This window comes from Sciurus vulgaris (genome assembly GCF_902686455.1).
Source record: "Sciurus vulgaris genome assembly, chromosome: 10".
NCBI classification, from domain to species: Eukaryota; Metazoa; Chordata; class Mammalia; order Rodentia; family Sciuridae; genus Sciurus; species Sciurus vulgaris.
The window spans coordinates 114619913-114642418 of NC_136470.1; the positions used below are offsets into that span (position 1 = coordinate 114619913).

At 51.8% G+C, this 22506-nt stretch overlaps 2 protein-coding genes across 18 annotated transcripts; both read right to left on the reverse strand.

Moving 5' to 3' along the window:
• Nucleotides 1–7784, reverse strand: QARS1 (glutaminyl-tRNA synthetase 1). Of its 2 annotated transcripts, XM_079155490.1 has the most exons (25): nt 7513–7784; nt 7221–7364; nt 6932–7079; nt 6333–6442; nt 6115–6190; nt 5839–5903; nt 5255–5308; nt 5061–5121; nt 4565–4636; nt 4346–4431; nt 3900–3986; nt 3189–3288; nt 2994–3072; nt 2805–2913; nt 2576–2706; nt 2404–2496; nt 2152–2289; nt 1990–2077; nt 1760–1903; nt 1545–1649; nt 1245–1337; nt 1011–1138; nt 850–916; nt 650–775; nt 1–150 (listed from the first exon to the last, which is right to left on the reverse strand). In XM_079155490.1, the coding sequence occupies exons 2-25, from the start codon at nt 7335–7337 to the stop codon at nt 100–102; spliced, it is 2328 nt and encodes a 775-aa protein (XP_079011616.1). In that variant the 5' UTR covers nt 7338–7364; nt 7513–7784; the 3' UTR covers nt 1–99. The 2 variants fall into 2 exon arrangements, with proteins under 2 accessions (XP_079011616.1, XP_079011615.1); XM_079155489.1 differs by lacking the exon at nt 7513–7784 and having other exon boundaries at nt 7221–7379.
• A 3130-nt stretch (nt 7785–10914) lies between these two features.
• USP19 (ubiquitin specific peptidase 19) lies at nt 10915–22400 on the reverse strand. Of its 16 annotated transcripts, XM_079155448.1 has the most exons (28): nt 22234–22399; nt 20552–20811; nt 20256–20294; nt 19977–20105; nt 19757–19890; nt 19382–19684; nt 19044–19266; nt 18742–18898; nt 18570–18641; nt 18339–18454; nt 18016–18236; nt 17736–17931; nt 17519–17652; nt 17250–17408; nt 17050–17160; nt 16237–16347; nt 16056–16157; nt 15208–15348; nt 15007–15125; nt 14631–14768; nt 14209–14522; nt 13996–14106; nt 13688–13904; nt 13452–13604; nt 13187–13347; nt 12927–13105; nt 11906–12045; nt 11253–11392 (listed from the first exon to the last, which is right to left on the reverse strand). In XM_079155448.1, exons 2-28 carry the CDS (start codon nt 20673–20675, stop codon nt 11386–11388), a joined length of 4011 nt encoding a protein of 1336 aa, XP_079011574.1. In that variant the 5' UTR covers nt 20676–20811; nt 22234–22399; the 3' UTR covers nt 11253–11385. The 16 variants fall into 16 exon arrangements, with proteins under 16 accessions (XP_079011566.1, XP_079011563.1, XP_079011564.1 ...); XM_079155440.1 differs by lacking the exon at nt 11906–12045 and having other exon boundaries at nt 10915–11392; nt 18016–18230; nt 19050–19266; nt 19382–19681; XM_079155437.1 differs by lacking the exon at nt 11906–12045 and having other exon boundaries at nt 10915–11392; nt 18016–18230.
• Between the last annotated feature and the right edge of the window lie 106 nt (nt 22401–22506).

Below are 22506 nucleotides of genomic sequence, written 5' to 3' on the forward strand. Positions count from 1 at the left end.
TCCAGGGGAATTTAGCTATTCTTTATTGACATGGAGTGTGGGGTGGTGAGAGCCTCCCCTGTCTCCAGGAGGATGAGGTAGGTCCACAGTACTTCCAGTTCACACCTTTCCTGGGTCCTCCTTTAGTGTGACCGTTCGGTTGAAGACAAGCTAGAGGACACAGGGAGAAGAATAACCACCAACCCAGAACCAGGCCAGGAGGCCTAGGTAGGTTTCACCAGACAAAACCCCCCAAAACAACTTCTTCATCCCAGAGGAGCTGAGGGACCAGGGGGTCAGGAGACCCAGGTTCTCAATAACTTCCCCTATGCCTGCCCACTATTTTGAGGAGTAAAAAATGTAGGGTCTGGAGCTGGGGCTGTGGCTCAGTGGAAGAACACTTGCCTAGCACGTGTTAGGCACTGGGTTTGATCCTCAGCACCACATAAAATTAAATAAACAAAAGAAAGGCATGGTGTTCATCTACAACTAAAAAGTTTAAAAAAAAAAAAAAAAAAAAAGGTGGGGTCCATTTAAGTCTGTGCATGGACTTAACCTCTGAGTTTTCTCAGGAGGTGACAGTTAACTAAGGCAACATGGGCAGAATGCTTAGCACAACAAATGGCAGGGAACATTACTGTTGCAGAGACAGATGGGTAAAGTGAAGTACCTGTCCTTGGCGGCTATCTGGATCCACGGAGAAGTACCCGAGGCGCTCAAACTGGAACTTATCAAAGGGTTTTGCCAGGGCTACAGAACAATCCACTAATGCTTCTTCCACCACTTGTAGTGATGCCTGCAGGCAGGGAAGTCAAGCAGCTATCCAGCCACAGAGGCCCACCACCCTCACTCCACAATCCATGAGCCTACCGGGTTCAGGTCACTTAAGAATCCACCTGGCACCTCAGCAGGATCTTCAGGGTTCTTGTGATGGAATCTATAGTCAGAGTGAAGGTCACACCCCTAGCTGGCCAGCCCCAGCAGGTAATGCCCTTCTTGTAACTGCACCCATCCCAGTTCTGTTCACTCACAGTCGCTCATAAAGGCGAATTTCACACATCAGAGGCTGTGACACCCAGTGAATAAAAGCCTTGGGCTTCTCTCCAGAATCAGCCCGTCTACAAGTCACCTCCAGTCTCTTTACACAGCCACTAGGGTCCTGGAAGTGGGGAAGTTTGCAATCAGACCAGGGAATCACCCCAGGATTCTTGGCTAAACACAAATCCAGCAGGCCCTGCGGTAGGAAAGCTACAGCTGCCTCTCACCTTGACAACATGCTGCAGCTCAATGACATAGCCTGTATGTCTCAGGCCCACAGGCTGGCCCCAAGCCAGACGCTTATAGCCAGGCTCTGGCTCCTAGAGGTAGGAAGTGAGGTAAACACAAGAGGTCGCAAGAATCAGACAATGAGGTACTCTTCCTTGCATGTTTAGCAGCGATTGGTTTATCTGAAGTAGGAAATGGGGGGACTGACAAAAGGGATAAGGAGATGAAAGAACCCCAGGGCAAGACAGCAGCAAGAGGACCCTCTCTCCCCCATTTAGGCCCATCTATCCCCAATTCACCTCCTTGAAGTCAGTCCTCTCAATGAAGACAATGGGTGCAAAAGGAACCTGATGGAAGCCCTTGGTCTCATCAGCTGGGAAGTTGGGCACCTGAATGTCCAAGGGCTATAGTAGAAGACAGGTATCTGAATCACACCAGGCAGTAGGATCCCCATAGCTAGGCACATACCAACCCCCCCATATCTACACACATAGAACATAAGAGGCAGGTCCACCTTAGCAGCAGGAAAGTTCGTAATGACAACTTGTAGTGACTCCAGCACAGCCATAGCCCGTGGAGCTGTATCATTCAGCACATCACGTACACAGGCTTCAAGAAGATGTGGCTCCATCGTGGTCTGTGCCACTGTCACCCCCACCTAGCAGGAGAGTTCATCAGTTACAACCACAACCTCAAATTACCACACTCAGCCTTTATCTACACACCCAGCCCACTGGCGTGTACCCGAGCACAGAAGTTGTTGATGGCCTCAGGTGGAAAGCCCCGCCGTTGCAGAGCAGTCAATGTAAAGAGTCGGGGGTCATCCCAGTCTCTGTGGATAAGGAGGTGGTAAGAAGGCCTTTGGAAACACATACCACTAGTACCAATCCAAAGAGCCAAACTTACCGCACAGCACCAGCTGCTACAAGCTGGAGGATCTTCCTCTTGGAGACAACAGCATAGTGCAGATTGAGACGGCCATACTCCCACTGCACAGGGCAATATACATCCAGTGCATTACACAGCCAGAAGTAAGAAGAACGTCTAGGATGGAAGAATAGGGTTAGAACTGGCCACCTTTGGGACCATGGAGAAACCATAAGAAGGGCTGCTAGAATCCCACTGGTCCTCCCCACTCCATGCCCTTAGCTCCCTCACCGGGCCTGGAATTCCTTGGTGCACAGTGAGTGGGTGATATGCTCAATGGAGTCACAGAGGCAATGTGTGTAGTCATAGGTAGGATAGATGCACCTGTAGGACATAGGCAGTGGGTCCCTACCCCATGGTCTTGCTCCACAGCCCCATTACACCATCCCATGCCCGCACCCACCATTTGTCCCCTGTACGGTGGTGTGGTGTATACTTGACTCTATAGGCCACAGGGTCCATCTTGCCATCCTCCATCACCAGCTTCATTCGAAGTGTGGCCTCACCTTCTGAAAACTTGCCCTTGCGCATTGCCTAAGGGAAGCAAGGGTTCAGGCTGTCTCTAAGCCCAGGGGCATCTCATTCTCAGCATTTTGGCCCACCCAAACCAAGCTGTCCTTTTAGGAGCCTACCTCAAAGAGCAGCAATGACTCCTCCAAGGGACGGTCCCTCCAGGGTGAGGGCAGAGGGTTGTGTCCTTTGAGCTCCTCCCCTCGCTGATGGCATACATAAGCCTGACCCCTGTGGAGAAGGGTATAAGTACCCAGGAGAGTCATGATCTGGTCAGCCTACCTGGGTCTACATTATGGCCTTGGCCTCACCTATGGATGAGCTCCACAGCCCAGGCATACAGCTGGTCGAAATAGTCAGAAGCGTATGTCACCTTGTAAGGTGTATAACCTGAGGCAATATAAGACAAAGTATGAGCAACCAGCAAGAAACACCCAATAGCAGGCCATGGCTGAAAAAGAGGTCCACTGACAACCAGTCCTGCCCGGGCCTCACCCAGTCCATACCTAACCAGGTCACCATGTCATAGATAGCAGTGAAGAACTTTTCTTCCTCTTTCTCAGGATTGGTGTCATCAAAGCGCAGAAAACAGATACCATTGTTGGCCTAGGAGATTCAGAATATCTGTGACTACCCACATATCTATCAACCCCACATAAAACTCATAAAGGTCCTGAGGGCTCATAAAACTAGGAGATTCTGAGCTCTCTCATGTCAGAATTAAAAATACCTTCAATAACTTCCTTTCATCTTCCTGTACCTAAATGCCCCAGAGGCGCCCACCTATAATCCCAGTAGCTTAGGAGGTTGAGGCGGGAGGATCATGAGTTCAAAGCCAGCCTCAGCAACTCAGCAAGGCCCCAAACAATTGAGCAAAACCCTGTCTCAAAATAAAAAGGACTGGGGATATAGCTCAGTGGTTAAGTGCCCCTGAGTTCATTCCCTAGTACCAAACATACATACATACATACATACATAAATACATACATAAATCTCTATACCAAGTTGGGACAACTACGTAGTCTTTTCAGAGTTTTTTCTCCAATATGCCCAATGGGTTCCTATGTATCTGACATACATGTGGTTCCCCGCATGGCCTCTGCCCACCCAGGCACATTAATGAGAACGGAAAGTAAGACAGGATCACCTTTCTGGTATCCAGTCATGGAAGGAGCCAGAGGTTATCTTGCTTGCCAGGGCCCTAGACACATGCTCACCTTGGCATAGCCAAAGTTGAAATTGATGGCTTTAGCATGTCCAATATGCAGGATTCCATTGGGTTCTGGTGGGAACCGGGTACGTACCTGATGGGGATAGGAGCAGAGGAATAAGGCCAGAGCTCACACCATCCTAAAGAAACATATGCCCCAGCCAGATATGGCACTCACACCTGTAATCCTAGTGGCTCTGGAGGCTAATGCAGGAAAATCACAAGTTGAAAGCCAGCCTCAGCAAGTTAGCAAGGCTTTAAGCAACTTAGTGATACCCTGTTTCTAAATATAATGTACAAAAGGGCTGGGGATGTGGCTCAGTGGTTAAGTGCCCTTCCTATGGAAATGGATGCCCTTTCTTATGGAAATGGATGAAATGAGGCAGTATGGAAGTTCATTCAAGGAGGTACTTGATGGCACTAGCTTGCTTTCCTGGACATACTCCCATATACCTGCCCACCAGTGATCTCCAGGTGCTGCTTCAGTAGATCCATGGTGTGTGGAGTGGTCACATAGCCTGGGGTCTTGTAGTTTTCACCTGCCAAGATGGGAACAAACTTGAGGATCAAGCTGTGACCAATTGATCCTGACCCCAGGGGCCTGGCTGCAGGAGTCACTGCCAAGAAACAGTTACCCTTTCCCAACTCCAAGGTTTCAACATGCCCACTCACCAGGCTTATGGAACTTAAGGGCCTCCCCCCGGAGCTGCTCCATCAGAGACAAGGTCTGGCCAGAAGCCTCACCTGCAAGGAAGAAACCAAGGAAAATTTGTTCACTGAATATAGCTACCATTTTCAGCTCAGAGAGATTCGTATCACTACTGCCCATATCCTGCAACAAGAACAGATCTGAGTAGGTCCTTCTTACTCAATTCCAGAGAAGAGATATAGAGCCAGACTTCTGAGGCCTAGTACAGCAGTCTCTGGGGAAAAGGTACAATGGGAACAATAAGAATTCGTTTTGGGGCTGGGGAGATAGCTCAGTCGGTAGAGTGCTTGCCTTGTAAGCACAAGGCCCTGGGTTTGATCCCCAGCAACCCCCCCCAAAAAAAAAAAATTCCAGTTTTGAATAAGTCAAAGACCTGATGATCCTGGGCTACAAGCACCCTTCAGAGGGAATGCCCAGAAGAAAGGGAACTGAATGAGACAGGAGTCTGAAGTCTCTCACCATTCTCCACCACATCTTTTGCTGTCCCCTGATCTGTTTCTTCCAAACGAGCCTTTGCCACCTGAGAGAAGGGCCAAAGTTGGGTCAGAATCTCTCCTGAGCAGGATCTAGTGATCAGACACTCCCTTCTCCAGCCTGAAGTCTCACCCTATCCCACTTGACCCCCAGGAATCCTGGGCCATGCCCAGACTCACCTTGGGTTTCTTCTCCAGGTCAGCTTCCATCTTGGGACCCAGAAGGTGGAGGACCTGAACAAAGACCACAGTCAGGCAGGGACAGAGTATCCTCTTTCTCAAGGATTTCCTGAATGCCTCTACCACCCACCCAAGGGCTTCCTGGTCTTTCTACCAGCAATGCCTGGAAGAATGTGGCTACCTAGCACATCCCCTCTCATCTCCTCATATAGTTCTACTGGCCTCAAATGCTTTCTCCTGCCTGAGGGTCCACAGAGGGCCCAGATAACAAGGGCTTCCATTTACAGAGAACTGTGGGCCGAGCATCAGGACAAGCAATCTTCCTTAGCCACTATCCTCTATGATTCTATGCTAGCATCCTGACATGAAGACCACATCACCCCTGTTTATGGGAAATTGAGGTTCAGAGTAAAATGATTCACCCCAAAATTAGACACAGCCCAGAGGCTCAAGTCAAGTCCTCCACACTGGGATCCACTATCAGAATAGAGACAGGGGTGTCCTCCCCAATTTTATCCCTCAGTGGATTTCAGGCCATGTCTATGCCAGGGTCTTTGCCAACTTCAGTTCAGGGAGGCGCCCACCTGCATGTCCACTTCGTGCTTGATCATTTTGCCATCTGCCCACTTAAGCGCAGCCCGAGCCTCTCCTAGGAGCATGGGCACAAGAAGCTGCAGGAAGGTAAAAGAGGATACCCCACCCCTCTTCCCCAAGAACAGGTCGTATCTGACAATAGGAACCAAAGTCTGGGCCCAGCCAGAGCACATGTAAGGTGCTCCAACTCTCCCCACCCCCATTCGTGCCCAGAAAAGGCATGATCAGAGAGAACAACATAACTCTTCTCCCCAGACTCTGCTTACCCATCAGCAGCCCCATGTTGAACCGATAACGTTCCACCAGGATCTGGGCCCGATGCCTATTTATAGTGGCCTCCACCTGAAGAAAACAAAACCATATGGTTCAGGAAAGCCCCTTCAGAGACAAAATTAAGAACCAACACCCTCACCCTGGGTCTTCCTGGTTAGAGGAGCTACGTCACTCCTTTCCAGGGCTAGGACTGGCCCAGATAAAGACTTACAGCCTCTTCAATCTGCTCTGGGGTCACTATGACACCCACACCACATTCCTGCTCAAAGTCCATGGTGTCAATAGGGTCCAGGGGGTGACTTCGCACATATTCAAGGGCAGCTGAGAAAGCAAAGGCAGTGAGTTTTTATCAACTCAGCACCAAGAAGCGAGTAGACAGAGCTCTAGCCCCAAGAAACCTACAAGAGTTTGGCCTCCTGAGAGGTTAAGCCTAGCACCACCTCAAAAGTCCTAAGGTCACAAAGAAAGAAACACATGTTCTGACCAAGGCTTCTCATCATGACAGTTCCCCTATGAGTGTCACCAGAGGCCATCCCCTCCATGCCCAAAGCCTGTGCAGAAAGAAACTTAGGAGGCTAAGGCAGGAGGATCACAAGTTTGAGGCCAGCCTGAGCACTTGGCCAGACCCCATCTCAAAATAAAAAGGGTTAGGGATGTAGCTCAGTGGGTTCAAGCCCCAGTATCCAAAAACAAACAACGAAACCAGAAATAAAATGAGGAACCTGGCCAAAAGGGCAGATGGGGGTCTTAGCTAAAGGGAGGGACTGGGGGTGGACCTGGTATTACAAGTAGGGGGGGGGGGGGTCTCACCGCTCAGCTGAGGCTCAGTGTGGATCTTCTTACTGGCTATATAGCTCACGAGGAAAGAGAGACGCCTGGTATCCCTGAGTCGGGAAGCTAAGCCATATAGAAGGGTCCCGGTAGCCTTGTCGATGGTGGAGCCCAGAGTCTGCTGAGCCTAGGGTCAGAGGGATCAGAGGGAAAGCCCCACACCCAGTGAGATAGGAAACAGCAGGGCAAGGGGCACAGGTTGGGGGATTTGTACCGGGCCCCTCACTGCTTTGGAGTACCACCTCCTTAGGCGCAGAGGGGCGCGCACCTGGGTCGCCGCCTCTCGCAGTTGCGTGCTCAGAGCCGCGTTCTTGAGCGTCTCGCGGGCCTTGTGTTCGCTCAGGCCCAGGCCGGTGAAAAGCGCCAAAGAGTCTGGAGTCGCCATCGCAGGAACACCGGAAACTAAAAGAAACTTTGGGCCGAATCCGCACGTTGGCATTCTCCCATTGACCAATAAGAGAATGAAACCTATGAGGAGAGCCAATAGTGTTCTTTCTTGGTGGGAGGGGGCGGAACTCTCCAGATTGTCGACGCCATTTAAGGGACGAGAGCAGACTAACCTGCTTTTCCGTCCGCTTGGCTTCGATATTCAAGGTCCAGTCCTACTGAGGGAGTGGTGCAGCCGAACTTTTAGATTTCCTTGGGCCCGCAGGAAAGTGTTAAGTATCGAGCAAGGAGAAAGATGTGGGCAAAAGAAGGACCTTTTGCTCTTTGATTTTTCTCTTCCAGCCCTGGGAATGCATCCCAACATTGTTCTCAGGGAGCAAATGTGAGTTCCCGTCGCGTTTTTGACGTCACGGCTTTGAGGTTGTCATGGAAACAGTTGAGCAAAATGAATCCCAGGAAATCCCGATCTAGACTCCAAGGAAGAGAATGTGCAGTACAGCCTATGGAGGGACTACTGGGACACACTCGGCCAGGAGAGGAAAAGGAAGGGTTTGGGCCTGGAGGTACCTCAGGGAAGTTCTGTGATGATTTAGTTTAAATTTTCGTGCTACACTTGCCAGAGCATCCAAGTGTAAGGAAACTCACAAGTAAATTATGACTTTACAATGCTTCTGTGGGGCAGAGGTTGTGGCTCAGTGGTAGAGCATTTGCCTAGCACGTGTGAGGTTTGATTCTCAGCAATACATTAAAAAAATAAAGATATCGTGTCCATCTACAGCTAAAAAAATTTTTTTAAATGCTTCTGCAGGCCTCTTTTTTTTAAGTTGTAGAAGGATACAATACCTTTATTTTACTTATTTTTGTGCGGTGCTGGGGATCAAATCCAATGCCTCACACGTACCAGGCAAGCACTCTACTACTGGGCCACAACCCCAGTCCTACACCTAGTTTCCTCATGGTACCCTGTGGGCCTTATGGCTGCATGTAACAGGATGACATAGTAGCCCCATTAGTGCCACCAAGCATGTCATAAGTGGAAGTGACAGAGAACAGAGGATATCTAGCCAGTCCTCTGGAATCATGATTTGCACAAAGCAGAAATGCAAAAGTTGTATGGCCTTAGTCTGGAGGTTAGCTTGCCTGCAGGAGCCACATGCCAGGTTCTGTCCACATGCCAGGCATTGCTTCCAGGAAAAGTCCAGAGAAAGATGACCAAAGAGAAAAACCAGGCAGCAGCCAGCAAGGCCCACTCAGGCATGGTAGGGCTCAGCAGCCACGCCAATGAACAGGTCCTTGTGGCATTGGTTGTTAGCATAGAGGCAGTACAGCCCACAGTCCTAGTCACAGCAGCCTCATGCAGATTCCACAGAAGGGGGTACAGCATTGTGGGTTCAGCAACAACCACTGCTAACACCAAAGCACAATGTTGCAGCCCATGCCCACTTAGCAGGCCCTCTAGCAGCATCACAGCTGCCAGCACCAGCACAAGTTAACAATTCCATTATTTCTGCAAGACCCCAGGCTCAAGGCCATCTCCACAGTCAGCAACCCCACATTGCCCTAGGTTGTCCCCACTGAAAAAGAAAACCAACATTGATCATGGGATTAGATTTCCCCAGAAGCTCCATCTGCTCAATGCCACCCCAACTCCATCTGAGGCCAAGAACCACTTAGCAAGGCCTGAATGCTGAGCTACATTTAGATGGGCATGGGGATCAACCTACAGGACTGCCAGGACCCTGCCTGACCTCTTATTGCTTCTCCAGCTTCTCTAAATACCTGCCTCATAAGTACTTTTGCTCCTCAATTGGTGAACAAAAGAGGCAGCATTATTCAGGAGTAAAGCAGTTGTTTTGTGGCACTGGAGATTGAATCCAGAGCCTTAGGCATGCTAGGCGAGCACTCTCCATCAGAGTTATATCCCCAACCCATTTTTTAAAATTTTTGTTTTAGTTGTAGATTGTAGATGGACACAATGCCTTTATTTTTATGTAGTGCTGAAGATCAAACCCAGTGCCTCACACATGCTAGGCAAGCACTCTACCACTGAGCCACAACCCCAGCCCCCCTCAACCTATTTTTTATTTTGAGACAGGGCCTCATTAAGTTGCTCAGGCTGGCAGGGCACAGTGGTACACAACTGTAATCCTAGCAACTCAGGAGGCTGAGTAGGAGAATCACAAGTTTGAGGTCAAAGTCAGCAACTTATTGAGACCCTGCCTCAAGATAAAAGGGGCTGGAGATGTGGCTCAGTGGTAAAACACCCCTGGGTTCAATCCCCAGTGCTTAAAATTTTTTTTTAAAAAATTACTCATGGGTTCAGGTTGTGGCTCAGTGGTAGAGTGCTTGCCTAGCATGTGTGAGGTCCTGGGTTTGCTCCACTGCACCACGTTAAAAAAATAAATAATATAAAGGTACTGTGTCCATCTACAACAAAAAAAAAATTTTTTAAATTACTCAGGCTGACTTAAAACTTGCACTCCTCCAGCTTCCAACTCTGCGATTACAGGTGTGTGCCACCATGCCTGGCTATAAGAAAGCTTCTTACAAGATGTGTGTACAAGGCTGCATAGGCTCTGAAGCTGAACAGACCTGCTGACCTACTGTGAAACAGCTTGGGATAGTTGCAAGGTCTCAGCACCTCTTAAGGGAAGAAATAGCTTGGAAGGGTCCAGCACTCTCCCTGTAATAGGAAGTCAGGCAAAATTAGTTCTGGTCCTGTCCTTTTTTCAGTACAGAAGAGGTGCTTAACCACTGAGCCACATCTCCAACCATTTTTATTTATCTATTTTTTTGGTACCAGGGATTGAACTCAGGGGCACTCAACCACTGAGCCACATCCCCAGTCCTATTTTGTATTTTATTTAGAGACAGGGTCTCACTGAGTTGCTTAGCACCTTGCTTTTGCTGAGGCTGGCTTTGAACTTGTGATCCTCCTGCCTCGGCCTCCTGAGCCACTGGGATTACAGGCGTGCACCACCGCACCTGGCTTATTTTGAGATACAGTCTTGCTAAGTTGCTCAGGTTGGCCTAGAACTTGGAATCCTCTTCCCAACCTCCCAAGTTGTTGGTATTATAGGCATGTGACATGATGCCTGGCTCTGTCCTCTTTTTAGGACAGGATCTTCCTCACAGTTTTCTTCCTGCTCTGTTCTCCCCCAGAGGAATGCAGCAGATGGTATTCAAACTACAGCAAAGACTTGAAAACAGGAAAGATACCCGCCACGACCTCCCTGCCTCACACCAAGTCCTCAGTGTCCAACTTTCACACCATACTATTAACTCCAGAGCTTCACAGAGCACTTCTCTACCCCTCAGTTGTGTTGAGATCTTGATAATGATGCCAGTCACCTCCATGTGGCACTCTGAACCAGTGTGATGACAAGGCAGCAGGCAGCTCCAGAGAGCTGATGACACTGGGGCTTTCATGACACAGGGAAGGAGCTGTGGTTCTACCATCTCCCCTGATGAGAGCACTTTCAGGGTCTTCAATATACAGACACACATTAACATACCAAATGATGGAGAGGGAGGGGATACCATCCCACAGTATGTGGTGGATCACAATCACTAAGTCTGCTTATTTATTATTTATTTTTAAAATATATTTAAACAGCAGCAATCACTTCGAAAATGCAAAAAAAATTACAGTTTTTAGAATAAAATTATAACGTTTATAATGCGGGTCAGGAAGAATTGAAGGTACAACTGAGAATCAAATCACACAGCACTGGAGGCAGCTGGAGAAGTTAAGGCCCACTGGGGACCAAGCTGACAAGAGGTCACAACCTGTGAGGCCCCCCACCCTCAAATCATACCCCCCAACTCCCCACTGATGGAGCCAGTGTCCTCTGGGTTAGAGAAGGAGAAGCGGCAAAGAGATGGCCTCTGCAGGGGATTCCCCCAAACCCAGTCCCCCCATCAGCCAGGGACCTGCTAATCGACCTCCTCCATGTTGCTGTAGGTAGGGGCTGGGCGGTCCACAGGGGGGGCGAAGCGTTCAGGGGCTGTCCGCGTGGGGGCCACCTCGGGGGCCTGGCCAGGGCCTAGTCCCTGCAACAGAATATGAGGACAGGGGTTGGGGGCTGCCCAGCATGCTGCCTGGCATCCCGGGGGTGCTGGCTCAGAGCCCTGGCACCCAAGGGAGGGCCCCAAGGCAGGCGCAGACAGCAGCGACGTTGAGACAGAGAGACGAGATTGGGCCTGAATAGTCTCATTTTATTAACACTTTAAATACAGGAAGTTGCTTGAGCAGGGCCAAGCCCCAGGCCAAGGGTCAGAGCAGTAGGAGGAATGGACAGACAGCTAGATGGATACCCACCCTAGGATGCTCTGCCCATGCAGGGGCAATTGTCACCACCCTTTCCCATCAGGTGCGCACTGAGGCCCAAAGCCCAGAGCTGTTCCCCACCAAAGGCAGGCATGGCCTGAAAGGTAGAGAGGAAGGACAGCTCATTAGTAGCTGCCTGCAGGTGAGCTCATCTCCAGTGACTCTGGGATACCAGAGGATAGAACACGTTGAGCACAAGGGCCACCAAAGCTGCCATGGTGCCCAGGACAAAGTACCGGAGACAGCCCTCGTCTGGTGTGGTAGAGCCACGTTGCGGGGGGCCCACCCAGTCTTGGGGCCCCCACGGACCCAGTGGCCCCGGCCCCTCAGGCACCAGCTCCTCCTCGGCCTCGAGCTCCTGCCAAATCCGGGAAGCCTATGGTATGTGGAAACGGCTATCAGCACCCAGGGGTGGGGAGGACCCAGTGTCCCTGAGACCCCTGGTCATGACAGTCCCTGCTTAGGATGACTGGGGCTAAAGCCCCTGCCTTCCAGATCAAGCAGCAGGAAATAAGCAGGTGGCTAATTTCAGGGCTGTGTGCAAATTCTGTCAGCTTCTGATCTCCACAGCTTCTCCACAGCTTCCCAACCCACATATAGCATCTCATGGGGATAGGCAGTGGGCTACCTGGTAATTTTTTAGGTCAGGCCTCCCACAGAATGAACTAGCTCATGAAAGATAGGCCTGCCAACTCCAGGGCAATCTCCTGGGGACTGTACATATCCAGACCACTCACTGTCTTCTGGGGTATTTCTTTGAGTCTGACAAGAGTGGGGAAAGGGAGAAAAGGGGACAGCCAGTCCAGAAAAATGATGTGACTATGCCCACCAAATGGGCCTATGGCACATGCTGTCAGTAAGAGACAGAAGACCCTAAAGGTTCAGTGGAAATAGCTGCTCACTTTAGCCATGAGCATGATGATGGTAAGCAGAGGAAAGCTGGGAGAGATCAGGTATCTAATCTGTTCAAAGCAAAGTACCTGGTGAGGTTCAGAGCAGGAGCTTGACCTGTACCTTTGTACACACAGTGACAGTGTGTTGGTGTACATGTGTGCACCTTATGGACCACATGAGTGTCTGTAGGGCACCAGGATGTCTCTGGATAAAGCTTTAATGTTAGGGAACCCTGTCTGCAACCTCCATGAGTTCCAAGGCTCAAAGGGGCTAGGGTTGGAAGAGAGAAAGCTGCATGCCCCAACCCTTCCCCACAACTTGAGTTGGCCCCCACTAGCCTGTAAAGCCTCCCCCATGCCTCACCTGGCTAGCAGCAGCCTCAGCTGCAGGGCCTAGGTCTGGGTGGTGCTCAGAGTGACCTGCCCTGGGGGGCCTCTCCACAGGAGAGTTCCGCCGGCGGTAGAAGAGTACATAGGCATAACGTGTCACGACCTGGCTCTCATCTACTGTCGTCACAGTGCTGTCATCAAATAAGCGCCAGCCTACAGCAGGGTGGGAAGAGTGTGAACACAGCATGTACCACCACCTCTACCACCTATCCTGCTGGCTGTGTGTGCCCTCACCCACGTCACTGCGCTGGCTGGTGCGATCATTGGGCAGGCGTGCACAGGCAGTGTAGTGGCCACCAATCATGCCTCCATAGTGGTTGATGACAGCATACAGGTCGTAGCTGGGCAACTGCTCCTCTTTCTGACCAATACAGAACTTGCTCAGATCTAGGTTCCTGCATACCCAATAAAGGGAATAGCGAGACAAATGATCAGCAGGTGCCAGGATGCCCCCTGACCCTCCTTGCTCTGTCCACAGGCACCAGGGTCCATCACTCACCGAACAGGGAACTCCACCAAGTCATTGATCTTGTCACGCCAGATAAAACTACGAAAGGAGAAGCGCTTGAGCTGTACAATGAGCACATTTGGCAGGCGCCACAGCAACAGCTGCTTAGAGGCCTCACGGTGCTGTTTGCACTGTGGACAGTACCTGATAGGACAGAGAAGAGGGGTCAGGACCAGCCAGTTTCCCTCCCACCCTGCCCCACTACCTGTCTGCTGCCCTATTCTCACCAAGCCTCCTCAGGTGCCAGCACCTCAGGCCGTGTGAAGAGGTTGAGGCACTGGTCCAGGGTGAAGTGGCCAGCGCGGGCAGCCTCACCGGCAGAGCCTGGGTCCTCAGCACATTCCAGGTCCTTGGAATCTACCAACACAAACTCCTGCAGGCGCTCATTGTTCCGCCAGACCAGAGCCAGGCTACAGTCATCACCCAGCTCCAGTGGAGTCTCCCCTGGATATGAACAGGAACAAAAGTCATGTAGCTATGGAGAGCGGCTGCTTCAATCCCTCTCCCCATGGCTTCTACCCACAGCCTTAGACACCTTTATCCTCTAGCCGCTGCTCTCGGTTAGATGCATCAATTTTATAGATGAAGAACTGGGGTGTGTGGGCATTTATGGCTTCACTTGGGTGTTGGTATCCGGGCACAGCAGCTATGAGAGAACATGACAGTCAGAGTTCCCCTGCCCACCAGGCTCTGAACAATCTTCCCCCAATCTCCCATCACAGTCCTTGGAACTCTTCACTGATTTTACCTTCAGGCCGGGACACCCTCTCACCAGCAGGCAAGGAACTACCCTCAGTAGGCCCACTAGTCAGCATCTCAGAAGAAATTCCACTGGTGCTAGGCACAGGGCACCGATCAGGAGATGCCCACACCCGGGGAACCCCTGTATCTCCTTCAGCCACAGAGGTCACCAGCTGGAGCTCAGGAGGCTGAGTGGAGTCCCTCTCGCTGTCCCCAGCCTCCAGGGAGCTACTGGAGAGCAGTGTGGTGCAGCCAGGGCTCTGAGACTCCAAGGGCATGCGACCAGGCTGGAAGGGTGGCTGGAATACACTCACAGAGTACCTGGCAATAGACAGCAAAGCAAGGAAGAGTCCTGACCAACCCATCTGGTGGCTCTAAGCACCATTTCTCCTCATCCATCCCATCCTAGTTTAACCTCTGGGCACTTACCGAGCATAACCCTCTAGCAGCTGAGCAAGACGGGCATAAGTGAGGCGTGAGGCGGGTACACTGACCAGGAAGGGATAGCCAATGTTCTCAGGGCGACAGAGACCCTTGTGGTCAGGCCAGTGGGTTTTCTGGCAGAGCCTAGAAGGGACGGAAAGATAATTATAGGGACTTACTCCCATCTCTACAACTCCATACTGGAGCTAGTCTGAGGCCCTGGAAATTAGGTATGCCAGTCTGCCACCCCCAGGGTCTGGTAAAGTAGGGTAACGGGCGGAGGGCTTAAAACATATGTGGTGACTTTGTATGGAAGGAAGAGTCAGGTTGGCAAAATGGAAGATGGAGAGGAAGAGTGGGGGGAAACCACTGGGGTCCTCACTGGTTGCAGTAGCCCACACGGTAACACCGGGTACAGCGCTTCAGTTTTTCATCCTCTGACTGCTGCTTCCGCTGGCAAGCTGCACACTTGGAGATAGGGATGCTGGGTACCTGGGGGCGCTAAGGTGGGTTGTCTGGCTCAGCAAAGTCAGAAAGCATCCCTACTACAGGGCCCTGTGCCATCAGGTTGACCCCCACTCACCTGTTGTACCTCTAGCACCACTACCCGCTCCTTAGCCAACTCTGGGGATAGTAGCTCAAAACAGAGAAGCACATCAGATGGCGACACGGTGTCCAATGAGTGAGAGGGCAGGAATATGCGATGGAAGCGATTCTTAATGACCTGGGGACAAAGGACACAGATCCCATGTGAAGATAAGCCCTTTCCCTGGCCATGACCTAGAACAGAAAGACTTGGCCAAGACTTGAGTCTACCAGACAGGGACATGGTTTGTGAGTCAAAAGAGGTATACACTTGTATTGGCACCAGTCTCAGGGCCCAAGAGCATAAGATGCTGAAAGACAAAGGCCTGGGTGAGGATCAACCATACCAACTCTCCACACTGAGGGCCTCTACCCTGCTATAACTAGTGAGGTCCTGCTAAGACTACAGCACATTATCATAGAGAGGCCACATTTGAGGATCCTCTTCCATACCCTTATCCCTCTGAGACAAATGGCACTACTAGCTTAAAGGAGAGGAACTTTTGGGAAGGGCCAGCAGATCTGGGATAAAATGAGAGAGCAGCTGGATGGAGAACTACAGCAAATGGTAGGATAGTCCTGCAGCTTAAGCTTTTTATCTAAAGCAGGAAAGGCACTTAAGGTCCACCACAGTAAAGGGTAGTAAAGCTGGATGACGACTGAGAACTGAGAGCACCTCTGCCCAATGTCTGGTTTCAACAGTGCCTCAAACCAGAGCATACCATCTACATGCAGTCACATGCACATTCAGGTATATGCACAGATGCCAATGACTTAACTACTGTCTATGCTGTAAGTATGCATGCATGTCTGCATATGTATGAGCCTGGGGGAAAACAAATTTACCTCAGCCAGACGCAGGTTCTCAGGCTTCACATGGACACTCTGAGAGAGGGAATCCAAAACTTCACTCACACTGGAGTTTTCCTTGCTAACACTCACTAGGAACTATGGAAACAAGGGGAGAGTCAGTGGAGGAGGTGGACCAGTTCTCTGGGATAGCACAGAATAGGGGCTTACTCCTCACCTTGATGGGCTTGCTATGTGGCTCTCGGGCAAAATAAAAGACAGGAAGAACCTTTTGTTTTTGTGGCAAGGGCACCGGCAGATAAAGGAATGGGTCAAATGTGATGGAGACCTGTGGATACAGAAGTGGTACATGATTGGCTGCACAGAGACAAGATGTTGGTGCCCAGAGCCTAATCCAGGCCCTCTGATAGCTCTCAGAGCCGTCACTACCAATCAGCAAATTCTCAGACTTAACACTAGATGAAGCTGGAAGGTCCACTGGAAAGAAAAATCCCCCTTTACAACAAAATTCCCCTTTTCTGGCAGTTTAGCCATTTTCCCTTTACCTGAATCCCACATGCCTTTTCGTGTGTGTGTTGGGGGGGGGGGGGGTCGGGCAATGGGGGGTTACTGGGGAATGAACAGTGTTTTACCACTTAGCTACATCTTCAGTCCTTTTTACTTGAGACAGTCTTGCTAAATTGCTGAGGCTGGTCTTGAACTTGAAATTCTCCTGTCTCCCAAATTGCTGGGATTACACATATGCATCACCACACATAGCATCATGTGCCTTTCTGATGTTACCCACAACCCTGACATACCTTACCTCTGTCACACCACCACACCTGAGCCCAAACATCACTTTTGCCTCAGTTAGGAAGCCTATCCTTCCTGACTTCTTCAATTCACAGAGGAGCCTAAGGCCTCCCTGTGGCTTCTTTGCCCCAATTTTACCCTGTAACACCTGAAAAATGCAAGTGTTTCTGAACCTAATCTGACTAGGCAAGCTGAACTTAACTAGAGGGCCCCTTCCCAGGGAAGCCCATCACACCTTGGAACATACAGGGCACACCAGCTTCGACTTGTACTGGCCCTGAAATAGATCCACAATGAAAGAATCGTTCCTCATCTTGTGCCGTTGCCATGCTTCCTCAGCCACCACCTGAGGAAGAGAGTGATAAGAGCTGAGGGATACCTAGGAGCTAGGATGCACATGAGGAATACCCACCCTCTAACCTCCCCCACCCCCACCTCATCGGGCCGTCCATCGGAGTCCACAGTTTCTGTGTAGGGCTTGTTCTGGATTCGATTCAGGTCCTCATGTAGCCCATCCAGCAGGAAAGCCATGAACTCTTGGGCGTCGTGCTGGGCATACCCTGTGAATTGGCTGGCCTTGCTTGCCACAATGGCCTGGATGCAGGGGCCAAAGTATGAGTGTAAAACTTTAGCATCCAATGCACACCCAGTTTGCTGATCTTCCCCACCATCTCCAGCCAAGGGTAAGAGTGGCCACAGATCACCTTCAACTTGGAAGGCTGAAAGGCATGGTGAGTGCCCTTCCACAGGGCCCGAAGCAACACAGCAAAGCCAATGGCCAGTCGCCCGCCAGTCCCCAGTGGGTTGTTGTAGTTGATCTCTGCCTCAAAGGAGCGGTCTAGGAACAGCATACAAACAGAGGTGTGAGGAACACAGGCAACCCCTTCTGCCCACACCTCAGGCTCCTGGCCCTGTCCTCACCATGGAAGAAGTCCCGAAGTTCCCGAGTGTTGGAAAGAGACTGAATGACACTGTTCATGAAGCAAGTGTTGCCTAAATTGACAAGGCCGGTGAAACCTGGCAGACACACCTTCTTCTCTTCCTCCTCCTCCTCTTCCACACTATCTCCGCTAACAGGGCTGTGGGGCATTGGAGGCACCATACATGTGGGCTTGGGCTATGGGAACAAAGGGGCCATGAGAGAGTATCCCTGAGGCTCTCCAGCCTCCATTCTTGGTCCTTCCCAATCCAGGATTCTCACCGAGGCCAGGTGTGGCTCTGGCTTTGGGACAACATGCTCCAAGGTTGTGCGAGCCACCACACCATCCAGCCCTGTGTCCTCAGATCGAGCCTTGGATTTATCCTTCTCCATGGCCCTGGCTTCCTCCTGGCCTGTCAGGGGGTGAGGGGTACCTCCCGGAGGTGTTGAATCCAGAGGGGTTGGACCTGTCGGCACGGCAACCTTTGCACCACCCACTGCACCTTAAAAAGGGGGAATGAGGGGGCTGGTGGTTAGCAGCATGTGGCAGGGATGGAGGTCCTAGTCATGCAGGGCTGGGCAATGAAGGGAGCTCGTGTGCAGACCTCGTGCAGCTGGGGCCTCCAGGCCCCCCCAGCGCTGACTCTGCCGCTTACGGAGGCAGATGTCGATTCGAGAGGTCGTGAAACAGAAGGTACAATGTTCTGGCTCAATCAGGTTCCTGCAGAAAAAGGCTGAGCTCAGGGACTTAGATGGAGAAGGTATCAGGGTTAGATAGCCCAGGAAGAAGGAGCCCTGGTGGGACAGGGACAGTGGTAGGGCCGAGCACCACCCACCTGAGCTTCACCTGCCAACGGAAGATGGTATGAGGCCCACAGCCCGGATGCAGCCTCAGGAAGTTTCCATCCCTGCAAATGCAGGGCAAAAGGAAGGATAAAAAGGAAAAAGCATGAGATATATGGTCCCATTTGAGGCATACCAGCTGCCCCGCTCCTTCCCACCCCTTACCTGGTTTGGAAGATGAGTGTGAAGTCCTGTTCACGGAAAAGTACTCGAGAGGTATCCCTGTGGATCTCCTTCACGTACACATGAACCACCACTGAATCTGGGCCCTTCTCATATGAGTCATTCTTGACAAATGCCAGGTTCACCATGGACTCAGGCTCTATGTTGAGACCATGGCTCAGGACATGTTCTAGTCTATGGCTCACCACCCAGGACAGGTTTTAGTCTATGGCTACACTACTCCCTACCAGCCCAATAATCCTGCAACTCAACCTGGGGCTCTACCTGCCCATCTCCAGCCCCACCTTTACCATCCACCAAGGTTGCAGCATCTGTTGCTACTGTCATCTCCTCTTTGACAAGGTCATCTTTCCCAGGGTCTCTGCTTTGGGTCATGGCTGGGGAGACTGGATCATTCCTCGGGGACACTGCCTTCTCTCCTGCCAAAAGGGCTAAATTCTTCTCTGAGCCCAGGAGGCAGGTTTGTGGGTTCAGTGCTGGTACGCAGAGCTGTTCATCAGCTTCAACCTATTTGTGGCAAGATTGTGGGCAGGATCAGCCATGGGTCCAACAGGTTGCCCCACTCTAGTCCATACTCCTCCCCCCCAATCTCCTATCACCCAAAAAGACACCAAGTTCTCACCTGGGGGGCTGGATCAGCCAGGAAGGGTGGAGCATCACCCTGCGGTCCAGGGCCATCCCTGGACCCTTCCCCCTCTGGTCCTCTGCGGAGATGTACAGCCCTCTTGGCGCTGGGTCCTGCCTGGGTCCCGGGGCCAGCCCCTGAGCCTACCTCACCACGGCCCTGGGCCCGCTTCTGGTTCCGGGCCTCCTGCTTAGCCCGGCGGGGCTCAGGGCCTAGCTCCAGGGCAATGGGAGACAGTTCTTGCCCATTTTCCTGGCACCGCAGTCCAGGCGCCAGCTCCTGGGTCCCTAGAGGTTTCTTCTGCCAAAATACAGTAGTCAGGTGCTGAAGACTACATTATGTATCGCCACCCTGCCCTTTACTGGAACTCACCAGGAGAGAGGGCCATGTAAGCAGAGGCACCTTCTTGGGCAATGCCAGCTGTAGGAGTCCACCCTTGCGGGCCTGCACTTTGGCGCATGAACTTTCTATTTCAGCATAAAGGACACCACCCCACTGCCGACCACCTAGAGACAAAGGGGTAGCAGTAATGTGGGGTGGAGGATATCAAAGAATTCAAATACACTGTTGTAGTCAGGGCAGATGGACACACCTGGAAGTCGCACCACACAGTTGGTGTCTGTGAAAGCAGCATCCACCTCCTCCAGCCGCAAGGGACCTGCTCCCACACGCAGCTTGACAATTACCTCATCTGCATTCTGTCTCCAATCAAGCAACAACTCTGTAGGGGAGTAATAAAGAGATCACAAGGAATTCCCAAGTTGCAGATAGGGATAAGGAGGCAAGAGACCCAGCCCAAATGGGACTTCTCTAGATGGGAGCTAAATTCCAAGTCATCTCCTCCCTTAGCACTCAAAAGTTCATTACTTACCCTCTTTGGTCTGCTCCTCTTGAGGAGTGGGCATTGACCCTGACAACAAAATAAGGAACAGAGAGGAAATGATGAGAGCCAGTCCCAAAGACCCAACCACATCAAAACACCATTTTATGGATTTAGGTCAAGTATCCCAGGCTCAAAGCAGGAGCTTTACTCAGGCTGGTGTGGAGCCTTCTATGAGCATCAGACCAAGAAAGCAGCTAAAGAGTCATCTCCCAACACCCAATATGTGTGGCCAATGAGAGGGAAGAAAGAGGAAACCATGAGCACTCTGAGAATGTCATTCCCACCTCTCCTAGGATCTCCATCCTTGCTCTCCTGATTCACTCTATCCTTCTGCTTCTTCTTACTAGTGGCCTCCTCCAGTCCTGGGGGCCCTCTCCTTGGGCCCGTGGCACTGGCCCCGCCAGACATTCTGAGCCGCTTGGTTGACAGCCAGAGTGTCCCGGGGTCGGCAACAGCGTCTGGGTCAGGGCTGCGGCGCTTTCTTCCTGGCCCAGCTATTTTGGCAACTCTTTGTGGCCAAATTCTCCAACAAGGAACCAACAGCCTAATGAAAAAAGATCAATGATCTCTGTCAAGGCCCAATAACTTGCTCCTTGGCTATAGCCAGAGCTTAGCAACCTAGCTTAGCAACTCCTAACCCTAGAGAGCAATATCTCCTCACCACCAAAAGTAGCCCTGGATACCCTCAAGCTATTCTGAAGAGGGAATAATGCAAGTAGCAGCAATCACTTCTGACCAAGCCTCCTATATAACTGCCACAGAAGACCTTCGAAGTTGAAAGTCTCATTAAGGAGGTGCCAGGTCAAGGCAGTCATGGCCTGGGACCAGGATCCTTCTCTGGACAGGAGCCATGGCTCCAGCCCACAGGGCTGGCTGGCCCTCTAAGCAGGGTGCTCCCTTTTCTTCACTCTCACTGGTTGCTTAGTCACCACTGGAAGAGTAGAAGGTGGAGGAGGAAGGCAGGAAAGGCGGAAACCATCAAACAGCAGGAGGGCCAGGCTCTATGGCTGAAAGCAGGCCCAGCCCAGGTGCTGCCAACTGCTCAGAAAAGGTCCTAGTGCTAAGGTGCCCCACCTGCCTCCTGTCAGCTTCCACCTTTATTGTGAAGGTGATTTTATTACTTGGTCTTTCTCCCTCCCAAAGGGATTCCTCTCCCCAGCTGCAGAGAAGGGCTAACTCCAGTGCTAAGGCATGATGGGCATCCAACTTGAAACCAGAACATCATCATGTTCCTTCCCAAGTCCCTTCATTCATCAGCTCTAAGTCACAGAGACATTCTACCCAGTTTCTAATGGACTTCCCAGTGGACTCTGGGCCATAGCTCCATTCAAAATGAAGTTCTCAAAACCAGATACAGAAACAAGGTGGGGAAGAACCATGAATCTTAGATCCCTGGCAGGGTCATGACTAGCCTGAGCAGGTAACATGAGAGTGACCAGTTTGTTACCATGGGGGAGGGTCTTGGGGCTGAAGGTGGTAAGATACTCCTCAATGGGTTAGATGTGGCAATGGTATGAGGCAGGTCCAGAGTTGAGGGACGGACACCCCCTGCCGCCTCCTCATACCTAGGCCCCAGTAGAAGGTAGCGTCCCTCCCCTTATGCTCCGGGGCTGTCCGGCGGGAAAAGAGCTGTCTAGAGACTGGAACTGGCCTCACAAGGCTGCACAGAGCTACTGACCACACACCAGCGCCCCAGCTGGGCTAAGACCCAGCTCCAATCTCCCAACCCCCGACCGCCACCACCTTCTCCAGGAAGCAACCCTAGCTCGCCTCTAATCTTCTTTGTGGAGGGAGGCCGGTCACCGACGAAGCGTAACGGCTTCGCAGGCATCGGTAGGCCCGTCACTCCGCAGGGCTCGAGATGTCCCGGCTGGCACAGCCCGTGACCTTGAACAGGCCGCCCGGGGCCCGCACAGCGGCCTCTCGGCTGCGGCCAAACCGGCGAGTTGCGGCCCGCCCCACTCACCGAGCTACACCGCCGCCACCAGCCCTCTTCGGGCCCTGGCAACCCGCTCTCGATTCCGGTTCCGGCGTCAGGTCGGTTCCGGTTCCGGCGCGCCCCTCCCCCGTCCCGGCGCCGCCGCCGCCGCCTTAGCGGCTTGTTTTGTTTCGACTTCTAGTTACGGCCGCAAGAGGCAGAGAGCCGAACTGGCGACGCACTTCCGGCGGGAGAGAGCTCGCGGCGACAGGCAGTTCCGGGGCGGATCCGAGTGGAGGAGGAGGGGCTCCGCTACTTAGG

Excerpts from the sequence above, each read along its gene's own strand:
- QARS1 (XM_079155490.1), bottom strand. The coding sequence starts at position 7,337 with ATGGCGACTCCAGACTCTTTGGCGCTTTTCACCGGCCTGGGCCTGAGC. Across the intron at positions 2,707-2,804 it reads AGTCATTGCTGCTCTTTGAG|GCAATGCGCAAGGGCAAGTT; the intron begins GTAGGCTCCTAA and ends TGCTTCCCTTAG. Across the intron at positions 2,497-2,575 it reads CACCGTACAGGGGACAAATG|GTGCATCTATCCTACCTATG; the intron begins GTGGGTGCGGGC and ends TATGTCCTACAG.
- USP19 (XM_079155434.1), bottom strand. The coding sequence starts at position 20,675 with ATGTCTGGCGGGGCCAGTGCCACGGGCCCAAGGAGAGGGCCCCCAGGA. Across the intron at positions 17,653-17,735 it reads ACTTCGGGACTTCTTCCATG|ACCGCTCCTTTGAGGCAGAG; the intron begins GTGAGGACAGGG and ends TGCTGTTCCTAG. Across the intron at positions 13,348-13,451 it reads TTGGTGGAGTTCCCTGTTCG|GAACCTAGATCTGAGCAAGT; the intron begins GTGAGTGATGGA and ends TTGGGTATGCAG.